Genomic DNA, 23,699 nt, shown 5'->3' with positions numbered 1-23,699 from the left:
TGGAGGTAGTGGGTCAGATAATAAAAAGGTTGGTTAAAGAGTTAGATATGTCTTAAAGGAAGAAAGACACTGCTGCTAACAATTGGGGCAAGGTGATTTGGAGAAGGAAAGTAGAGATTCTTAAGAGGCCAAAATTGGAGGAATGGAAAGATTCCGGGGGGGGCGGGGGGCTGAGATCAAGGTTGAGAACGCAACTCAATAATCTAAATATGATAGTTCGAATCGAGTTAGAGAAAAAATGCAAGCACTAGAAATTTTTTATTTTTTTTAATGCTGGAAATGGAAGGTTAGTAAGTGTCGGGAAGAGGAAGAAGTGCTTAATGCACATTTCAGTTCAAAAGGCTTTTGGTGGAAGTGAAAAAAGAGAACGCAGCACCTTCTGCAAGACTTCCCCAAGAATGGGTGGTGGGAGAGACAGGGTGGGGGTGAGAGGGGGGGGAAAACAGGACAGCGCCAACACTCTAGAGTCACTAACTTTCAGAAGCAGCCTCTTTGCTCACTACTTACTGCAGAGACCTTAATGGCAGTAGTAGGAGGCCATTCAGTCCCTCACGCCTGTTGTATCATTCAGTTTAATCATGGCTGATCTGTACCTGAACCCCATCTATCCAGATATCCTTAACAAAAAATCAATCTTAGAATCATAGAATCTACAGTGCAGAAGGAGGCCATTCAGCCCATTGAGTCCGCACCGACTCTTGGAAAGAGCAGCCCACACCACCACCCTATCCCCGTAACCCATTTAAGCTTTTTGAACACTTTCCACCTAATCTGCATATCTTTGGACTGTGGGCGAAAACCGGAGCTCCCGGAGGAAGCCCACGCAGTCACAAGGAGAACGTGCGGACTCCGCACAGACAGTGACCCAAGCCGGGAATCGAACCTGGGACCCTGGAGCTATGAAGCAACTGTGCTAACCACTGTGCTATCGTACTGCCCTTGTTAAAATCTTGTTTTAACATTTCTAACTGAACCCCTGTCACAACTGATTTATGAAGCAGTGTTCCAGATTTCCCCTGCCAACTGTGTGAATAAGTGCTTCCTGATATTACTCCTGAACAACCTAGCTTTAATTTTATTGTGCCCATTTCGATTTCTATACATTTTAAACTTCCTCCCTGAAGTGTGAGCATTGTGACGGAGTCATGGTAAGAACAGAAAGTTACAAAGTCAAGGGTACAAAGTGACTGCTTTTAAAAAGGATTAGCCAGTCTGATAATTAAGCTGCTAAACAACTGGAAACACCTAAGGGACATGCTCGCGGACTCACCGGCAAGGGGCAACCTGCCCCCCCACGCTAGCACAGGCCACAATCTCACTGATACCCAAAAAAGATAAAGACCTGCTGGAATGTGGATCATACAGACCCATTTCACTGCTGAACATGGATGCGAAAATACCTGGCCAAAAGGTTGGAGGGCTGGGTACCAGAGGTGGTCACAGAGGACCAAGTGGGCTTTGTCAAGGGTAGGCAGCTCACAGCAAACATCAGGCGGCTGCTGAATGTAATAAGGCCCCCCCGGGAGAGAACACCAGAGATGATTGTCTACCTGGACGCAGAAACGGCCTTCGACAGAGTCGAATGGAACTATCGCCTCGATGTACTGGAACGGTTTGGGCTAGGAGCAGGGTTCACCGCCTGGTGAGGCTCCTGTACAATGCTCCCAAGACGAGCGTCTGAACTAACACCACCAGCTCTGTATACTTCCAGCTACAGAGAGGAAGACAGGGCTGCCCCCTGTACCCACTCTTGTTTGCGCTAGCGATCGAACCGCTGCCGATAGCCCTGTGGGACGCGAAAAGCTGAAAGGGAATCCGGAGAGGAGACAGAGAGCACAGAGTTTCACTCTATGCAGATGACCTGCTCCTCGAAGCTACAGGAGGGACTGGAGGCAATACTGCAAGTACTGAAAGAGTTTGGAACCTTCTTGGGCTACAAACTTAACCTGGGCAAAAGTGAGGCATTCCCAGTGAACCCAAAAGGGGGAGGGACAGAGCTGGAGGGGCTCCCGTTCAAAACAGCCCAGAACAGATTCCGTTACCTGGGGATCCAGATAGCCAGAGACTGGACACAGATCCACAAGTGGAACCTGACCAGCCTGGTGGAGGAAGTAAGAAGAGACCTTCAACAGTGGGGCTCACTCCCACTCTCAGACGATCAACCTGTTTTGATCCATTCCGATCTTCACCCCCAAGGCCTTTTTCCAAAACGTCGACAGTCTAATCATGGCGTTTGTGTGTGTGTGGTGGTTTTTTTTGGGGGGGGGGGGGGGGGGGGGGGAGACCCGAGAATTCCCAAACCGACACTGCAAAGAAGAAAATTCAAAGGGGCCTTACCAAACCTACAATACTACCACTGGCAGCAATGGTAGAAAGAGTGAGGGGTTGGGTACAAGAACCCGACACAGATTGGGTACAAATGGAGGAGGCATCCTGTAAAGGAACGACTCTCCGGGCCCTGGCTACAGCAGCACTCCCATCCTCCTCAGCAAGATACACAACGAGCCCAGTGGTAGCGGCCACGCAGGGTGATCTCCACCTCCTCCTGCGCAAGGCTAAGCCTAATGCAGCTCAAAGTGGTGCACAGAGCGCACCTGACAGAACCCGAATGAGCAGATTCTTCCCAGAGGTGGAGGACAAATGTGAACGGTGCCAGAGGGGCCCGGCCAACCACACCCACGTTTTGGGCTTGCCACAAACCTGCTGCGTTCTGGACAGCCTTCTCCGAGGCAATGTCCTAGGTTGTGGGTGCGAGGGTGAAGCCATGCCCAATAGTAGCAATATTTGGGGTACCGGAGCACCCAGAGTTACACATGGGGAAGGAGGCCAACGCCCTTGCTTTCGCTCCCCTAATCGCACGCCAGAGAATCCTGCTCGGCTGGCAATCGGCAGCACCACCCAAAGCTGCAGACTGGCCCGCTGACCACTTGGAATTTCTCCACCGGGAGAAGATTAAGTACGCCATCCGAGGGTCAGAGGAAGGCTTCCTGGATACTTGGGGGCAATTCGTCGGCCTGTTCCAAAACCTGGTCGAGGCCAGCAACGAGGAGTAAGCCAAGAACAAAAAAAACAAGGTAGATGAGGAACCAAAGGACTGCGCAACCTGGAGGGTGGGGGTGGGGGAATTATAGCCCGATCCAGAGGGCAACAAAATGTACTAGAGTTAGCTAAATGAAGGATAAAATAAACCTTTCTGTACAATAAAGTAAATTAGCGCAGGCAAGAAAACGTAATGTATACACACAACGGGGCAGCACGGTGGCACAGTGGTTAGCACTCCTGCCTCACGACGCCGAGGTCCCAGGTTCGATCCTGGCTCTGGGTCACTGTCTATGTGGAGTTTGCACATTCTCCGCGTGTTTGCCTGGGTTTCGTCCCCACAACCCAAAGATGTGCAGGGTAGGTGGATTGGCCACGCTAAATTGCACTTAATTGGAAAAAATTAATTGGGTACTCTAAATTTTAAAGAAAAAAAAATGTATACACACAACTGTTTATAAATAAGAGACAAGCCAATAAAAGATTTTTTTTTTTAAAACTATCTACGATCTGTAATATGACTTGGATGTTGGGATCTAGTGTACTTTAGCGAAATTTGCTGATGATACAAAGGGAGAAGGACACAAAGATGCAAAGAGGGGTATAGTTGGGTTAAGTGAATGGGGTAAAGTATGGGAAAATATGAGGTTGTCCACTCATGGAAAGAATACAAAAGCAGATTATTTAGAATGGAGACAGACTGCAGATTGTTACGGTACAGAGAGTTGGGTGTCCTTGCATGCAGCCACTACAAGTAATTAGGCAGGCAAATTAAATGCTACCCTTGACCATACCTGGATTATTGCATACAGTTTCAGACTCTTTATTTAAGGGGTGATATACTTGCATTAGAGGCAGTTCACTAAGTTGATTCCTGGGATGAAGGGGTTGTCCTATGAGGAAAGGTTGAGCAGATTAGGCCTAGACTCATTCAAGTTGAAAAGAATAAGAGGTGACCTTATTGAAAGAGAAGATTCTGAGGGAACTTGACAGGGTAGATGATGAGAGCATGTGTCTCCTCTTGGGGGAACCTAGAACTTGGGAGCAGTTTCAAAATGGGCCTCCCATTAAAGGAGGGGTAATTTCTTCTCTTCGTCATCAATCTTTGGAATTCCCTTCCCCAGAGAGCAGTGGAGGCTGGGTTATTGAATATATTCAAGTCCGAGGTAGATTCTTGATTGACATGAGAGTCGAGGGTTATAGGAGGTAGACAGGAAAGAGGAGCGAGGCCACAATCAGATCAGCCATGAACTTAGGGAATGGAGGAGCAGGCAGGGGCCCAAATGGCCTGCTCCTGCCCTAATTCTTATGTTATGATCTTAAGAGTAATTCATATGCAAATTAGTTCATGTTTATCAGTATTAGGAGTGAAGATGTCATTATTTCTGGGCTTCATTTCCCTCTGTGTGCTATCAGTGGGTTTTGTATAAACTCCCATCTTATTAAACAACCACTCACCCATTTAAAATAAATGATTGACATTAAAATGAACAGAACTCATACTTACTTTCTATTCTAAACCAGTAGGGTACAATTATCAGGGTGAGGAGGCAACGGCTCATTTATTTCACATTGGTTCTCGACATTAACATTACGTCAGTCCCTTGAAAAATGCCTCGCATCAGGCTCTACAATGGCAGGAAACAGTACAGCACTGACTCACCTTTTCTGGGCAGCCAAACGCACTAAATGTGCAGGGAACGGGTGCTTTTGGGCAATCCAGATTATAATGGTTCAGCATCTGTAGAGAGAATGATTGCATTTAATTTAAAAACCAAGAAGTGAGGTGAACATGGGGGACAGAAACAGATCAGTTTATAGTGCAGTTTCCACTGGACTTAGTCTGGTGTGTTCCTCTTCCTTCCACACCAACATGGTCACCCTTATCCTCCCGCCAGTCTCCTTCTGCTGCAGGAAGGACAGAGAAACAGATTCCACCAAAACTAATTTCAGTACAGTTCAATTCCATCCAACCACAAGTTAATTAGATAAACTGCTCCCCTCGCTTTGGCACAGAAACTCTCTCAAATCAACAACGTGGGGATTTAAAATCTAAGGCAAAGAATTAACTGGATGCCTGGACCAACGATATACCCAGTGACCCAGCGATGTAATGTTTTTTTTTAAATATATTTTATTAAAGTTTTCAAACACAAGTTTTTCCCTTACAAATCAACAAAAATGGTAGCATGATACCTGCTATATAACATTGTTTAAATAATATAGTAAACTAACCAAATAACACGAAGTAATGCTCCCCCCACCCCCTCTGCCCATCTAGAACACAAACAATTTACCCCCCCCTGGGCTGCTGTTGCTGGCTATCTATCTTCCCCCTAACGTTCCGCTAGATAGTCGAGGAACGGTTGCCACCGCCTGGTGAACCCTTGAGCCGATCCTCTCAGCGCAAACTTCATCCGCTCCAGTTTTATGAACCCCGCCATATCGTTTATCCAGGTCTCCAGGCCGGGGGGTTTCGCTTCCTTCCACATGAGTAAAATCCTTCGCCGGGCTACTGGGGACGCAAAGGCCACAACATCGGCCTCTTTCGCCTCCTGCACTCCCGGCTCATCCTCTACTCCAAAAATAGCTAACCCCCAGCCTGGCTTGAGCCGGACCTTCACCACCTTCGAGATCACTCCCGTCACTCCCCTCCAATGCCGGACACGACCAAAACATATGTGTGTGGTTTGCCGGGCTTCCCCCGCATCTCCCACACTTGTCCTCCACTCCGAAGAACCTGCTCAACCTTGCTCCCGTTATGTGTGCTCTATGCAGCACCTTAAATTGGATCAGGCTAAGCCTGGCACACGAGGAAGAGGAATTTACCCTGCTTAGGGCATCAGCCCACAAACCCTCCTCAATCTCCTCCCCGAGCTCTTCTTCCCATTTTCCCTTCAGTTCGTCCACCAGCTCCTCCCCCCTCTTCTCTCATCTCCCGGTATATCTCGGACACTTTGCCCTCCCCGACCCACACCCCCGAAAGCACCCTGTCCTGGATCCCTTGTGTCGGGAGCAGCGGAAATTCCCTCACCAGTTGTCTCGTGAATGCTCTCACCTGCATATACCTAAAGGTATTTCCCAGGGGCAGCTCATACTTTTCCTCAAGCGCCCCCAAACTCGCAAACGTCCCATCTATAAATAAGTGTCCCACTCTCCTGATTCCTGCCCGGTGCCAGCTCTGGAATCCTCCGTCCAGCCTCCCTGGGGCAAACCTATGGTTGTTCCTGATCAGGGACCACACCGAGGCTCCCAACACACCCCTCTGTCGCCTCCATTGCCCCCAGATACTTAATGTTGCCGCCACCACTGGGTTTGTGGTAAACATTTTCGGGGAGAGCGGTAATGGCGCCGTCACCAGCGCCTGCAAGCTCGTCCCTTTGCAGGACTTCATCTCCAACTTTTTCCACGCCGCTCCCTTTCCCTCTATCATCCATTTACGAATCATCGCCACGTTGGCGGCCCAATAGTAGTCGCCCAAATTCAGCAACGCCAGTCCCCCTCTGTCTCTGCTACATTGTAGGAACCCCTTCCTTACCCTCGGGGCCTTCCCTGCCCACACGAAGCTCGTGATGCTCCTATCTATTTTTTTTAAAGAAGACCTTAGTGATCAGTATAGGGAGACATTGGAACACAAATAGGAACCTCGGGAGGACCATCATCTTAATTGCCTGCACTCTGCCCGCCAGTGACAGCGGCTGCATGTCCCACCTTTTGAAATCCTCTTCCATTTGTTCCACCAGCCATGTCAGATTGAGTCTGTGTAAGGTTCCCCAGCTCCTGGCTATCTGAATCCCCAGGTATCGGAAGTTTCTTTCCACTCTCCTTAGCGGTAGGCCATCTATCCCTCTACTCTGGTCCCCAGGGTGTATCACAAAAAGCTCACTCTTTCCCATGTTAAGCCTATATCCCGAGAAATCTCCAAATGCCCTCAATATCTGCATGACCTCTGTCATCCCCCCCCCCCACTGGATCCGTCACATACAGCAGTAGATCATCCGCATAGAGTGACACTCGGTGTTCCTCTCCCCCTCTAACCACCCCTCTCCATTTTCTGGAGTATCTCAGCGCTATGGCCAGTGGTTCAATTGCCAGCGCGAACAGTAATGGGGACATCCCTGTCTTGTTCCCCTGTGTAGTCGAAAATACTCCGACCTTTGCCGATTTGTGACCACACTTGACGTTGGGGCCCCGTAGAGGAGTTTAACCCAGCTGACAAACCCCTCCCCGAACCTCCTCAGCACCTCCTATAGATACTCCCACTCCACTCTATCAAATGCCTTCTCTGCATCCATTGCCGCCACTATCTCTCCCTCCCCCCCTGCTGGGGGCATCATTATCACCCCTAATAGCCGTCACACGTTGACATTCAATTGTCTCCCCTTTACGAACCCTGTCTGGTCTTCGTGCACCACCCCCGGGACACAATCCTCCATCCTCATTGCCAGCACCTTTGCCAGCAACTTGGTGTCCACATTTAGCAATGAGATATGCCGATAGGACCCGTACTGCAGCGGATCTTTATCTCGCTTCAAGATTAGTGATATCGTCGCCTCCGACATTGTCGGGGGTAGGGTCCCCCCTTCTCTGGCCTCGTTAAAGGTTCTTACCAGCAGCGGGGCCAACGAGTCCACATATTTTCTATAGAATTCCACCGGGAACCCATCTGGTCCCGGGGCCTTCCCTGCCTGCATGTTCCCCAGCCCTTTGGTCACCTCGTCCACCCCAATTGGCGCCCACAGGCCTGCCACCTCCTGCTCCTCCACCTTCGGGAACCATAGTTGGTCCAGAAACTGCTGCATCCCCTCTTTTCCCTCCGGGGGTTGGGACCTATATAGCCTCTCGTAAAAGGTCGCAAACACCTCGTTTATCTTCCCTGCTCTCCGCACCGTGGCTCCCGTTTCATCTCTAACTCCCCCTATCTCCTTCTCCGCTGTCCTCTTTCGCAGCTGGTGGGCCAACAGGTGACTCGCCTTTTCCCCATATTCATATCTCATCCCCTGTGCCTTCCTCCACTGTGCCTCTGCCCTCCCTGTGGTGAGCAGATCGAACTCCGTCTGGAGTCGTCGCCTCTCCCTGTATAGTCCTTCATCCGGGGCCTCCGCATATTTTGTATCTACCCTCAAAATCTCCCCCAGTAGTCTTTCCCTCTCTTTGGCCTCCGTTTTCCCCTTGTGAGCCCTGATGGAGATCAACTCTCCCCTGACCACCGCTTTTAGTGCTTCCCATACTACTCCTACTCGGACCTCCCCGTCGTCGTTGGCCTCCAGGTATCTTTCGATACATCCCCGCACCCTTCCGCAGACTCCCTCATCCGCCAATAATCCCACATCCAGTCGCCAGAGTGGACACTGCTCCCTCTCCTCTCTAGTTCCAGGTCCACCCAGTGTGGGGCATGATCTGAAACAGCTATGGCTGAGTACTCAGTTCCTTCCACCCTCGAAATCAGTGACCTTCCCAAAACAAAGAAATCTATCCGGGAGTACACCTTATGGACATGGGAGAAAAAGGAAAACTCTTTTGCCATCGGCCTAACAAATCGCCACGGATCCACTCCCCCCATTTGGTCCATAAACCCCCTAAGCACCTTGGCCGCTGCTGGCCTTCTTCCGGTCCTAGATCTAGATCTATCTAACCCTGGGTCCAGCACGGTGTTGAAGTCCCCCCCCATTATCAGGTTTCCTACCTCCAGGTCCGGGATACGTCCCAGCATCCGCTTCATAAATCCCTATTCATCCCAAATTGGGGCATATACATTAACCAACACGACCTCCATTCCCTGCAGTCTGCCGCTCACCATCACATATCTGCCACCGCTGTGCACTACAATGTTCCTAGCCTCGAATGTCACCCGTTTCCCCACCAATATGGCCACCCCCCTATTCTTTGCGTCCAGCCCCGAGTGGAACACCTGCCCCACCCATCCTTTCCTTAACCTAACCTGGTCCGCCACCTTCAGGTGCGTCTCCTGAAGCATGGCCACTTCTGCCTTCAGTCCTTTTAAGTGCGCGAACACTCGGGCCCTCTTAATCGGCCCATTTAGGCCTCGCACGTTCCACGTGATCAGCCGGACTGGGGGGCTGCCCGCCCCCCTCCCCTGCCGACTAGCCATCACCCTCTCTGGGCCAGTCCCACGTCCCGGTTCCGCGCACCCACTCGTCCCCCAGGCGGCGAATTCCCGCCCCGACCACCTTTTCTTTTACCAGTTCCTTCTCGATCTCCGCAGCAGCAATCCAGTTATCCCCTCCCTGCTAGACCCCCATCTAGCATGGTTACTCCGCCCATATTGCTTCCGAAAGTCAGCTGACTTCAACTGACCCCGGCTTCTCCTGCTCTCTCCTTGACCCCCCCGTGTGAGGAACTCCCATCCACCTTGCGCCTATCTTCCCGCCATCATCTTTCTGACGCGGGAACAAGAAAAAGAAACCTTGTGTTCTCTAGAGCCGTCCCGCCCCTCGTGGCGCAGCTCCCTCTGCCGCCCCACTCCCATTCCCCATCCCCCGCCTGAGTCTCTTCTTCCCCCCCCACCGGCGCCCACATTTCTCAATGTCCCCCCTCCCCAATTTACATTTCTATATACATCAGCATTGTCGTTTCCCCTCCAACATCAGTCCCTCAGTTCTGATCCAGTTTCTCGTTTTTAATGAAGGTCCATGCTTCTTCCTCCGTTTCGAAGTAGTAATGCCTCTCCTGGTGCATGACCCACAGTCGCGCCGGCTGCAACATCCCGAACTTCACTTTCTTCTTGTGCAGCACCTCCTTGGCTCGATTGAAGCTCGCCCTCCTTCTCGCCACCTCCGCACTCCAATCCTGGTACACCCGTACCACCGCATTCTCCCATTTACTACTCCGTACCTTCTTGGCCCATCTCAGAACCGCCTCTCTATCATTGAAGCGGTGAAATCGCACGATCATCGCCCTAGGTGGTTCTCCCGCCTTTGGTCTCCTCGCAGGGACCCGATGGGCCCCTTCCATTTCCAAGGGGCTCGAGGGGGCCTCAGCTCCCATTAGTGAGCGCAGCATCGTACTCACGTAAGCCCCGCTGTCAGCTCCTTCCACTCCCTCGGGGAGACCCAGGATCCGGAGGTTCTTTCTCAGTGATCTGTTTTCTAGGACTTCAATCCTTTCGATGCACTTCTTATGGAGCGCCTCGTGCGTCTGCATTTTGACCGCCAGGCCCAGGATCTCGTCCTCGCTGTCAGTCACCTTCTGCTCCACCACACGGAGCTCTATCTCCTGGGTCTTTTGTGTCTTCTTAAGCCCCTCAATTGCTTGTAGCATCGGGGCCAGCACCTCCTTTTTTAGCAGCTCCACACACCGTCTTAAAAATTCATCCTGGTCCGGTCCCCGAAAAAATTCCCCGTTGGGGCTCTTAAAAGAGCCCAAAGGTCCGTTCGAGCTGGAGCCGCCGAAACGTGCGACTTAGCTGGTCATCGCCGCAACCGGAAGTTTCCAGCGATGTAATGTTAAAGAAAATCTAATGTGCTTTACAAGACAGGTCATTTATAGAATGTTAATGTACTATGATAATATCAGCGGTGATTGGCAATGCTGAAACGCATTTCCTTTTTGAATGAACTAGTTGCTAAATACACAATTTGGTCCCGAAAAGTTTGAGAAGCACCGACATAGGCTGGGGAGAGTATTCCATCACATTCCCCAGTTGTGCCTTGTAGATGGTGGAAAGACTTTGGTGATTCATGAGTCACTCGCTGCAAAATGCCCAGCCTCTGACTGCACTTCTTGTTCTTGAAGCCGTAGTATTTTATATTGCTGGTACAGTTAAGTTTTGTTCACTGTCTTGGTGTCAAGTTTTCAAGTGACACTGCTTCAAGATGCTACATAAATAAAAGTTATCATTGTTATCCATGATCAGGTTATTAGTTAGTAAGCGCCACTACTCTCAACAATGCCTCTGTTGTTTAAATAACCGAGTGGGCTGATGGGGCAGTAATTCTAAGACTGGGTTTGTCCTACGTTTTGTGGCAAAACATAGCTAGGTAACTTCTACTGTCACATAGATAGGTGTTGTAGCAGTACTGAACAGTCTGCATAAAGGTGCAGCTAATTTGGCCATGTTGTCAGGGCTCATTGCCTTTGCTGTATTCAGTGTTCTCAAGTCTGTGAACTCCTTCCCAAACAGTTTCATTGGAGCACCTTCACCACACAGGCCGCGCAATGTTCAAGTCAGAGGCTTCCCTGCCACATTATCCAGCCAGAGGGCATCTGGCCAAGAATTATTTTAAACGTATCTGCACATGATTTTTGATAGTATGTATAATTTGGCATCACTGGATCCACTCACCTGTTCTCTGATTAGCTCCATGTTGCAGTATTCACACGTAACATTGGCCAGCGGACAATTGAGATCATGACCCTGAATCATAAACAGAAGCCACAGTTCAATAAAAACCAAGCAGCAACATCGATGCAGATTAGAAATCAAGCTCAGGGTTCTGATTGTTGGACAATGCTGCTTATATTTTTACTTCACTGAGAACAAGTTTGGTCCATGAGAATTCTGCACAATAAGAATGAATGAGAAGGGGTTTAGGTCGTCATTGGAATTTCAGGCAGTGAAAAGAAATGGGAGCATTGTGGATCATTGGAGTGCTCCTGGTATCTAATTTAATGATTCATCTGCTTTAAGAGTATAAATATTAGCAAAATGCAAGATAAATGAAAACACCTTATTTGAGAAGCTGGGAAGTAATTGCAAATCAAAAGGTGACCTTTATATATTTCATAAGGGCACCAGAGTTGGAAGTGGGAAAACACTAAATGCTGGGTGAACTCTCTCCGAGCTTCTTGGTGGATATAGGGTGTCTACAGCAGTGTCAAGAATAGGTTTAAATCATTCACAAGATTTCCAGAACAAAAGCATGGTTTGGGAATTGGAGAGAATTAGTTCAAATCTCTTATTTGTGTACACCCGAGGTGTGCCACGTTGCAATGAGGATAGCGTTTTGGGGGGATTTTGGTTTTACTGGTATGATTTCACGCAGAAACAGGCACTGGAGTCAGGAGCTGGAAAGTCTCTGAAACCAGTTGCAGAGGTCCATCAGAAACCAGGGGTGCTTCTGATTCGAAGTTTCTAAACAAGAATGTAGTGAAGACCATGCCTGATCTGGGGAGCCCACAGTTTGTTACGTGTTGAAGAGTTCACCTATCTGGATAGTCGTGGCAGGATCCAGAGAAATCTCATACCTCATAATAGCGGTAACACGGAGGAGAATCAATGTGAATTACTGAGAGCTGTGGCATGTCTTGGTTTGATCCCAGAAGTAAAATAACCCTCAAAGTCCTGTGAATTATTGGGGAACACTTGGGTGGAAATAAAAGTAGAATAGTGTGTGTTCAGTTGATATTTTTAGTTTCAATGTTTTTAAAAAGTGTAGTGTTAATTTAGCAGTACTTTCTTTAACTCTTGAACAGTAAAAGTTTTGTTTAAATAATAATGCATAGTAATTCTTCCAGTTGTTAACTGGGAGATCAAATTTTGAAACGTTACTGGTCTCGACTAAGATCATAATAGTAGACCTGTCCTTTGTAATTCTATGGTTGTATAAGGTGCATGTTTTGCCAGGTGTTAGCTATGTAATTAAGAGTGAGTAAATTAGTTACTAACCATTAAATAAACAATCGCATAAAATATCTGTGGTATATGAGAACCAGGAACACCAGAGAGATGATGGGCAGAAAAATAAAATGGTGCTTGGCTTTCAATGAGTTTCAAAAGTACGAGAATAAAAATCTCTTGATTGGCAGTCTAATGACTGCATACAGCAAATGTTATGCATGACCTGTTAATAAAAATAAACAATCTAAATAGCAAGCTAATTTTGTGGATCGAACACATTTTAAACTTGGTTTTCTACAGCTGAATCTAATAAAATACTAATTCTGATGCAAGCTGTGCAGTAAGACACTGCCCCCTGGTGTACAAACCACAGTTACTCAAATGCTAAAATGCTAATTTTACACTGGACTAAGATAGTATTTCAATGTGAAAATTATTATTTTTCCTCTTTTTTGCTCTACGTATAAAATTTGAACAGGGACCAGGAAATCTGTCAGTCATCTATTATTTTGAACTACCCACTAAGTAGTGGGCAAGAGCACAGTCCTCTCGGAATACTGTTATTTAACTTTGATTTGAGTGAGTATTGTTACGTGCTCAGCATGCTTCCTCCAAAGGGTTAGCATGATGGAGCCACAGGATGTGGTCATCATCCTTCAGCCCTGGTTCCTGCAGATAACATGAACTCGGACCTATTAGAGAACTGACCTTAAAAAACACCATGCTGTGGCAAAAAGGAACTCTTTGATAGGGAGGTGAAGGCCAATGACTAAAGCTATTTTACATTCAACTCAACCCAGGTTGTGGGTACATATCCCACTCCAAACACTTGGGCAAATAAAAGGCTGACACTCCAATCCAGAAGAGGCTGCACTATCAGAGGCGCCGAGTTTCTGAAGTATAAAACTAGGCTCCCTCTGCCTCCTGAGGTGAACGCAAAAGATCACAATGGACTATTTTGAAAATGAGCAGGGAAAGCTGTTTGATGTCTTGACCAATATTTAGTCCTCACCCAACATCATTTAAAACAGATCGTATTTGTGCATGTCAAACTGCCACAAACAACAAAGTAGCTGTATGTTTGCTAGAGCAATGATTACACTTCAAGAAGTACTTCACTGACTGCAAGGTACTTCAGGTCATTTGCGGAACGTGGGTGTCACTGGCTAGGCCAGCTTTTATTGCCAATCTCTAATTCCCCTCTAGAAAATGGTGGTGAACTGCTGCAGTCCACGTGGTGTAGGTACACCCACTGTGCTGTTAGGGAAGGACTCCAGGAATTTGATTCAACGATAGTGATGGAATGGTGATATATCTCCACGCAAGGATTGTGAGTGGGGAAAGGCGCGCGCACACACTCACCTGCACATTTAGAGAATTACACCAAAAGCAAGGACTGCCACTCATTTGCACTTGGAACGGTCAGCTGGTTTGAGGTACGTTAGTGTGAAAAATAACTCCAGCTCCATTTGCAGTCAGCTAGGCTTGCATCTGCCCTGGCTCTTTACATACCGTAAAATGCAGAGTACTGCAGATACTGGAAAATAAAAAACAGCATATGCGGCAAGGTCTCGGCAGATTATGGCAGCATCTGTGGGAAAAGAGTTAACACTCCAGGTCTGTGACCTTTTATCAGAACTGGGAAAGGTCAGAACTTTTTCAGTGTGTCACAAATGCTGTCATAACCTGCAGTGTTTTTTCCACATTTGCTGTTTGTACTTCACTCAACATTTCCTCAGTGTTGACAGCTGGGTGACAAGGTGGCACACAAGGACAATGAAGAAAGGGGAAGAAAACAAATCACTTTGAAATGAGGAAACAATACTGGAACATTTTGAAATAGCTACAAAATGACAAGAAGTCCATAGGCTGGATAGACATGCATGTTCCCAGCTGGGGGATGGGTGTGATGGGGGTAGGGTTTGGAAAAAGAAAACCTGCCTTTTTGTCCTGATAGGCCATCAGCATGGCACAATTCTCGCAGGCGATGGGCCTCTTAGGACACTCCAATTCCATGTGTTCCTGCAGCTCCTTTCGCCAGAGCAAGCCATCACACTGCGAACAGTCAATAAAGGCATATTCGCATCTCTCCTGGTGGTCCTGTAACATACACACAACTCAAAGTGGCTCACTGGCATATAAACTGATTTCTATACACATTAAATGGTCACAAACTTCCAAGAGCCAGCTCAAATTTTAATCAGCACTTTTAATGGGCGGCACGATGGCACAGTGGTTAGCATTGCTGCCTCACTGCTCCAGGGACCCGGGTTCAATTCCGGCTTCAGGTGACGGTCTGTATGGAGTTAGCACTTTCTCCCAGTGTCTGCGTGGGTTTCCGCCGGGTGCTCTAGTTTCCTCCCAGTCCAAATATATGCAGGTTAGGTAAAATGTCCAAACGGTTAAGTGGGGTTATTGGAATAAGGTGGAGGCGTGGGCTTAAGCAGGATGCTCTTTCCAAGGGTCGCTGCAGAAACGATGAGCCGAATGGCTTCCTTCTGCACTGTCGGAATTCTAAGGCAAATGCATTGCAACTAACTTCCTCCCTCTGCAAATTGGGCATTTCTCTACCGAAGCTGGCCTCTGTATGGTCAGTTACTACACCGGACAGAGCACTGACTGGATCTGTATGGTCAGTTACTGCACTGGACAGATCAGTGACTGGATCTGCGTGGTCAGTTACTGCACCGGACAGAGCACTGACTGGATCAGCATGGTCAGTTACTGCACCGGACAGAGCACTGACTGGGTCTGCATGGTCAGTTACTGCACCGGACAGAGCACTGACTGGATCTGCATGGTCAGTTACTGCACCGGACAGAGCACTGACTGGATCTGCATGGTCAGTTACTGCACCGGACAGATCAGTGACTGGATCTGTATGGTCAGTTACTACACCGGACAGAGCACTGACTGGATCTGCATGGTCAGTTACTGCACTGGACAGAGCACTGACTGGATTTGTATGGTCAGTTACTGCACTGGACAGAGCACTGACTGGATCTGTATGGTCAGTTACTGCACTGGACAGATCAGTGACTGGATCTGCATGGTCAGTTACTGCACTGGACAGAGCACTGACTGGATCTGTATGGTCAGTTACTGCACTGGACAGATCAGTGACTGGATCTGCATGGTCAGTTACTGCACCGGACATATCACTGACTGGATCTGTATGGTCAGTTACTGCACTGGACAGAGCACTGACTGGATCTGCGTGGTCAGTTACTGCACCGGACAGAGCACTGACTGGATCTGCATGGTCAGTTACTGCATCGGACAGAGCACTGACTGGATCTGCATGGTCAGTTACTGCACTGGACAGAGCACTGACTGGATCTGTATGGTCAGTTACTGCACCGGACAGAGCACTGGACTGGATCTGCATGGTCAGTTACTGCACTGGACAGATCAGTGACTGGATCTGCATGGTCAGTTACTGCACTGAACAGAGCACTGGACTGGATCTGTATGGTCAGTTACTGCACTGGACAGAGCACTGACTGGATCTGCGTGGTCAGTTACTGCACTGGACAGATCAGTGACTGGATCTGCATGGTCAGTTACTGCACTGGACAGAGCACTGACTGGATCTGTATGGTCAGTTACTGCACTGGACAGATCAGTGACTGGATCTGCATGGTCAGTTACTGCACCGGACAGATCAGCGACTGGATCTGTATGGTCAGTTACTGCACTGGACAGAGCACTGACTGGATCTGTATGGTCAGTTACTGCACTGGACAGATCAGTGACTGGATCTGCATGGTCAGTTACTGCACCGGACAGAGCACTGACTGGATCTGCATGGTCAGTTACTGCACCGGACAGAGCACTGACTGGATCTGCGTGGTCAGTTACTGCACCGGACAGAGCACTGACTGGATCTGCATGGTCAGTTACTGCACCGGACAGAGCACTGACTGGATCTGCATGGTCAGTTACTGCATCGGACAGAGCACTGACTGGATCTGCATGGTCAGTTACTGCACTGGACAGAGCACTGACTGGATCTGTATGGTCAGTTACTGCACCGGACAGAGCACTGGACTGGATCTGCATGGTCAGTTACTGCACTGGACAGAGCACTGACTGGATCTGTATGGTCAGTTACTGCACTGGACAGATCAGTGACTGGATCTGCATGGTCAGTTACTGCACTGGACAGAGCACTGACTGGATCTGTATGGTCAATTACTGCACTGGACAGATCAGTGACTGGATCTGCATGGTCAGTTACTGCACCGGACAGAGCACTGACTGGATCTGTATGGTCAGTTACTGCACTGGACAGATCAGTGACTGGATCTGCATGGTCAGTTACTGCACCGGACAGATCAGCGACTGGATCTGTATGGTCAGTTACTGCACTGGACAGAGCACTGACTGGATCTGTATGGTCAGTTACTGCACTGGACAGATCAGTGACTGGATCTGCATGGTCAGTTACTGCACTGGACAGAGCACTGGACTGGATCTGTATGGTCAGTTACTGCACTGGACAGAGCACTGACTGGATCTGCGTGGTCAGTTACTGCACTGGACAGATCAGTGACTGGATCTGCATGGTCAGTTACTGCACTGGACAGATCAGTGACTGGATCTGCATGGTCAGTTACTGCACCGGACAGATCAGCGACTGGATCTGTATGGTCAGTTACTGCACCGGACAGAGCACTGACTGGATCTGTATGGTCAGTTACTGCACCGGACAGATCAGTGACTGGATCTGCATGGTCAGTTACTGCACTGGACAGAGCACTGACTGGATCTGTATGGTCAGTTACTGCACTGGACAGAGCACTGACTGGATATGCGTGGTCAGTTACTGCACCGGACAGAGCACTGACTGGATCTGCATGGTCAGTTACTGCACCGGACAGAGCACTGACTGGATCTGCGTGGTCAGTTACTGCACCGGACAGAGCACTGACTGGATCTGCGTGGTCAGTTACTGCACCTGACAGAGCACTGACTGGATCTGCATGGTCAGTTACTGCACTGGACAGAGCACTGACTGGATCTGCATGGTCAGTTACTGCATCGGACAGATCAGTGACTGGATCTGCATGGTCAGTTACTGCACCGGACAGAGCACTGACTGGATCTGCATGGTCAGTTACTGCACTGGACAGAGCACTGACTGGATCTGTATGGTCAGTTACTGCACTGGACAGAGCACTGACTGGATCTGTATGGTCAGTTACTGCACTGGACAGATCAGTGACTGGATCTGCATGGTCAGTTACTGCACCGGACAGATCAGTGACTGGATCTGCATGGTCAGTTACTGCACCGGACAGAGCACTGACTGGATCAGCATGGTCAGTTACTGCACCGGACAGAGCACTGACTGGATCTGTATGGTCAGTTACTGCCCCGGACAGAGCACTGACTGGATCTGTATGGTCAGTTACTGCACTGGACAGAGCACTGACTGGATCTGTATGGTCAGTTACTGCACTGGACAGAGCACTGACTGGATCTGCATGGTCGGTTACTGCACTGGACAGAGCACTGACTGGATCTGCATGGTCAGTTACTGCACTGGACAGAGCACTGACCGGATCTGTATGGTCAGTTACTGCACCGGACAGAGCACTGACTGGATCTGTATGGTCAGTTACTGCCCCGGACAGAGCACTGACTGGATCTGCATGGTCAGTTACTGCACCGTACCATCAGTGACTGGATCTGTATGGTTAGTTACTGCACCGGACAGAGCACTGACTGGATATGCATTGTCAGTTACTGCACCGGACAGATCAGTGACTGGATCTGTATGGTCAGTTACTGCACTGGACATATCAGTGACTGGATCTGCATAGACAGTTACTGCACTGGACAGAGCACTGACTGGATCTGCATGGTCAGTTACTGCACCGGACCATCAGTGACTGGATCTGTATGGTTAGTTACTGCACCGGACAGAGCACTGACTGGATCTGCATGGTCAGTTACTGCACCGGACAGATCAGTGACTGGATCTGCATGGTCAGTTACTGCACTGGACAGATCAGTGACTGGATCTGCATGGTCAGTTACTGCACCGGACAGATCAGCGACTGGATCTGTATGGTCAGTTACTGCACCGGACAGAGCACTGACTGGATCTGTATGGTCAGTTACTGCACTGGACAGATCAGTGACTGGATCTGCATGGTCAGTTACTGCACTGGACAGAGCACTGACTGGATCTGTATGGTCAGTTACTGCACTGGACAGAGCACTGACTGGATCTGCGTGGTCAGTTACTGCACCGGACAGAGGACTGACTGGGTCTGCATGGTCAGTTACTGCACCGGACAGAGCACTGACTGGATCTGCGTGGTCAGTTACTGCACCGGACAGAGCACTGACTGGATCTGCGTGGTCAGTTACTGCACCTGACAGAGCACTGACTGGATCTGCATGGTCAGTTACTGCACTGGACAGAGCACTGACTGGATCTGTATGGTCAGTTACTGCACTGGACAGAGCACTGACTGGATCTGCGTGGTCAGTTACTGCACTGGACAGAGCACTGACTGGATCTGTATGGTCAGCAACTACACTGTGGAAGTTGCAGCAAACGCATCGGCGGAACAAAAATGAACTGGACAGAGTTGGAAAAGGACATTGTCGATTTCTAAAAGAGCAAACCTTGCCAGAAACCATAAAGATGTATAATTTAACCCAACACAACACACAAATAAAGGCTCTTTTCAGAGCCGCACCGAGGCCGAGGAACTAGACAAATTTTTCACGATTAATGAAGGACGAACTCCTGTGATGAACAGTCCCTGCAAGCTGCATTCACCTGAAAACACAACGGTGAGAAATTCCTACTCTGCGAACGAAGACCGCAGTTTAGGTGATTCAGAGCTGAATGCTAAAAAGAATCATTTGCAGATGAAGAAGTCCAACAGACCTAAGAGTGTTACTTCAGATTGCATCTTACAGTTTACAGCAGGATATATCTGAACAGGGCAGATTCATTGCAGATTGCTGGTCAAACAAGTTCTATGAAGCTGAAATGATGGAGATTTTGCAGCAAGATCAAATACTGTTTGAAAAGCAGTACTATGAAGAGCTTTTGACCTGAAAACGCATGTAGGCAGAGGCTGCTCATTCTAGACAAGCACTACAAGCAACAGAATATACAAAAACAAACATTGAGGTGAAACTTCTGAAAGCTGAGCAGGGACAACTGGACCTGTGAGGAACACTCTTAACTGGGAGATAAAGGCAACAAAACTTCTGAAAGCTGCCCGCAGGTGGCAGCAGAGACAACCGGACCTATGAGAGACACTCCTAACTAGGCCAGGAGATAAAAGGCAGCGCCAGACCAGAGACGGGAGCGAGAGACCGAAGCTCACAGAGACCGAAAGAGAGAGCCAGAGACTGAAGGAGAAGAGCAAGCGAAAAAGGCAAAAGAGGCAGAAGGAGCAGAGCAAGCAGAAGAAGCAAAAGAGCAAGCAGAAAAGAGACCGAAGGAACACCAGACCAGCAGCCTATAGACAACACAGAAATATCCACACAGACCAGCCAGTTTTGAGGAAGAGCCAGAATCATCCGTATCCGTTGGACTTTTCTCCCTGGGGACGGTGAGTATACTCTCTCAGCCCACAGAAATCCCCAACTAATTTAGAGTGTTGAGGTTTTGGGGTGGGTGAGTGGATATACGCACATACATACATGTGTTTATGTTTGCAGGCGTTAAAGTAAATTTGTGTACGGAACAAGGATCCAGAGCTGTGTGGGTCCTACAGGCAGATATCCCTATTGAATGTGGACGCCAAACTGCTGGCCAAAATTTTGTCCTCTAGGATTGAAGACTGTCCCAGACGTGATTGGGGAGGACCAGACGGGGTTTGTTAAGGGCAGGCAGTTGGTGGCCAATGTAAGAAGGTTGCTAAATGCGATCATGATGCCCCCAGAAGGTAGGGAGGTGGAGGTAGTGGTTGCAATGGACACAGAGAAGGCTTTTGATGGAGTAGAGTGGGAATATCTGTGGGAGGTACTGGGACGGTTCAGATTTGGGCGGGCTTTATTGATTGGGTCAGGTTGCTGTATCAGGCTCCTGTGGCGAGCATACGGACAAATAGGACAACATCGGACTATTTTAGGCTACATCGGGGAACGAGGCAGGGGTGCCCCCTCTCCCCACTGTTGTCCGCGTTAGCTATAGAGCCATTGGCAATTGCACTACGAGCCTCAAGGGGCTGGTCCAGGGGGGAGTGGAATATAGAGTCTCGCTTTACGCAGACGACCTGCTCCTGTATGTATCGGACCCAGTGGGGGGGGACGAAAGAAATCATGAGGATTCTGGGAGAATTTGGCCGGTTTTCGGGGTACAAACTAAACATGGGGAAAAGCGAGATGTTTGCGTTCCAGGCAAGGGGACAGGAGAAGGGACTGGTGGAACCGCTGTTTAGAGTGGTAGGGGGAAGCTTTAGGCGCGGGAATGGGAACGGTTGCATAAACTTAATCTGGTCCGAGTAGTAGACCAAATGAAGGACGATTTCCGAAGGTGGGAAGTGCTCCTGTTGTCACTAGCTGGGAGGGTGCACATCGGTGAAGATGACGGTCCTCCCGAGATTCCTGTTTGTGTTCCAGTGTCTCCCCATCTTTATTCCGCGGTCCCTTTTTAAACGGGTTAACAAGTTATCACAGGCTTTGTATGGGCGAGTAAAAAAGGGGATGCTTGAGCGCTACCAAACTTCAGTAACTATTATTGGACGGCAAATATTGCCATGATTAGGAAGTGGGTGGTGGGTCGGCATGGGAGCAGATGGAGGGAGCCTCATGCAAGGGCACCAGCTTGGGGGCGTTGATAACGGCGCCTCTGCTGTTCCCGCCGGCACAGCACTCACCAGCCCCGTGGTGGTGGCGGCCCTGAGAGTCTGGGGGCAATGGAGGAAGCATGTGGGAGCGGAGGGAGCATCGGTCTGGTCTCCAATTTGTAATAATCACCGGTTTGCCCCGAGAAGGGTGGACGGGGGGGTTTTGGAGATGGCAGAAGGCAGGAATTGAGAGGATGGGGGATATGTTTATAGAGGGGAAACAAATTCAGGTACCTGCAGGTGAGGGACTTCCTACGTAGGCAGGTCTCAACCTTCCCGCTCCTACCACCAAGGGGGATACAGGATAGTGTAGTTTCCAGAGTGTGGGTGAGAGAAGGGAAATTCTCTGACATCTATAAGGAACTCATGGGGGCCAAAGGATATGCAGACTGAGGAGCTGAAGCGCAAGTGGGAAGAGGAGTTCGAAGGAGAGATAGAGGATGGTCTCTGGGCGGATGCGTTGAGTAGAGTCAACACGTCCACAACATGCGCCAGGCTCAGCCTGATACAGTTTAAGGTCGTTCACCGGGCTCACACGACAGTGGCCCGGATGAGCAAGTTCTTTGGGGTAGACGATAGGGTAGAATATAGGCCCCACCGCACCAGCGTACCATGTCCACATGTTTTGGACATGCCCAAAGCTCAGGGGATTCTGGCAGGGGTTTGCAGATGTCATGTCCACGGTGTTAAAAACAAGGGTGGCACCGAGTCCGGAGGTGGCGATTTTCGGGGTGTCGGAAGATCCGGGAGGAGAAAGAGGCAGGCGTTCTGACCTTAGCTTCCCTGGTAGCCCGGAAACGGATATTATTAGCTTGGAGGGACTCAAAGCCCCCGAAGCCGGAGACCTGGCTAGCTTTCTCTGTTTGGAGAAAATCAAGTCCGCCTTGAGAGGGTCACTGTCAGAGTTCGCCCGAAGGTGGCAACCATTCGTCGACTTCTTTGCGGAAAATTAATCGTCAGCAGAAGGGGGTGGGGGGGGGGGGGTGTAGTTTTTAGTTTAGAATAGGTGGTTAATAAAGGTGGGACCTGGAAGGGAGGAAGCAGGCTTTTTGCACTATGTTCATAGACTCATGGACATTGTTTATTTTGTTCTTGTAAAACTAAAAATGCCTCAATAAAATGTTTATTTTTTAAAAAAGTAAATTTGTGTAAAAGTAAGAATTTTCGTTTTGCAGTTTAGTCTCTCGTTTTATACATAGTATTTTTATAACCAGTGTTTGTGTGTGATAGTTTTGAGTTGTGGACGACCTAACTCTTTAATAAATTATTTAATTTTAAATCTACAACTACCATTGTTGTCGTCTCACCTTCCTTTTCCTTGTCTGCTCTGGTTGAGTCACAATAATTGCCAGAACATAATTCCGTAGTTGAGGACCCAAAGGGAATCCGAGCGCTTTTAACACGCTCAGTCAAGAGAGGCTACTGGTTAGGAATAAACAGTGGTCCCTCTTTCTCTCTCTCTTGTGAAGTTGCACTAGTGGGGCACTTCCGGGTGACATTTCACCATCAACAGGAGAGAGACTCACATAGGCGTAGGTGGCAGTCAGGGTAACTGGTGTGGAGTAAGGACAATCCTACTGGTTAGATATAAATAGTGAGCATTGTTCCCTCTCTTTTGCAAAGCTGTCCCAGTGCGACACTTCCAGGTTGTGGTTTCAACACCTGCAGGAGAGAGATGCCCACAGTTATCTGTGACACCCAATACCAGCCTGTTGTGGAGTAAAGGAAACCCTGTTACAACTGGACAGAGCACTGACTGGATCTGTATGGTCGTGACTACATTAGACAGAGCACTGACTGGATTTGTATGGCCAGTGACTACACTGGACAGAGCACTGACTGGATCTGTATGGTCGTGACTACACTAGACAGAGCACTGACTGGATCTGTATGGTCAGTGACTACACTAGACAGCACTGGCTGGATCTGTATGGTCAGTGACTACATTGGACAGAGCACTGGCTGGATCTGTATGGTCAGTGACTATATTGGACAGAGCACTGACTGGATCTGTATGGTCCGTGGCTACACTGGATAGAGCACTGACTGGATCTGTACGGTCAGTGACTGCACTGGACAGAGCACTGACTGGATCTGTATGGTCCGTGGCTACACTGGATAGAGCACTGACTGGATCTGTAAGGTCAGTGACTGCACTGGACAGGCACTGACTGGATCTGTATGGTCAGTGACTACATTGGACAGAGCACTGGCTGGATCTGTATGGTCAGTGACTATATTGGACAGAGCACTGA

At 49.0% G+C, this 23,699-nt stretch overlaps 1 protein-coding gene across 4 annotated transcripts in view; it reads right to left on the bottom strand.

Annotated features, from left to right (window-relative positions):
- traf6 (TNF receptor-associated factor 6) overlaps positions 1-23,699 on the bottom strand; it is a 77,759-nt gene that overhangs the window by 8,763 nt on the left and 45,297 nt on the right. For all 4 annotated transcript variants that reach the window (XM_072518853.1, XM_072518854.1, XM_072518852.1 and 1 more), the window contains 3 exons: positions 14,561-14,719; positions 11,345-11,416; positions 4,703-4,780 (listed from right to left, as the gene is read on the bottom strand). In XM_072518853.1, the coding sequence (XP_072374954.1) occupies positions 4,703-4,780; positions 11,345-11,416; positions 14,561-14,719 (309 nt within the window). The remainder of the gene's footprint in view (positions 1-4,702; positions 4,781-11,344; positions 11,417-14,560; positions 14,720-23,699) is intronic.

The sequence above is a fragment of the Scyliorhinus torazame genome, chromosome 10 (genome assembly GCF_047496885.1).
Source record: "Scyliorhinus torazame isolate Kashiwa2021f chromosome 10, sScyTor2.1, whole genome shotgun sequence".
In the NCBI taxonomy this organism is placed as follows: Eukaryota; Metazoa; Chordata; class Chondrichthyes; order Carcharhiniformes; family Scyliorhinidae; genus Scyliorhinus; species Scyliorhinus torazame.
The sequence above is the reverse complement of the archived record's forward strand: the minus strand, read 5'-3'. Positions and strand labels throughout refer to the sequence as shown.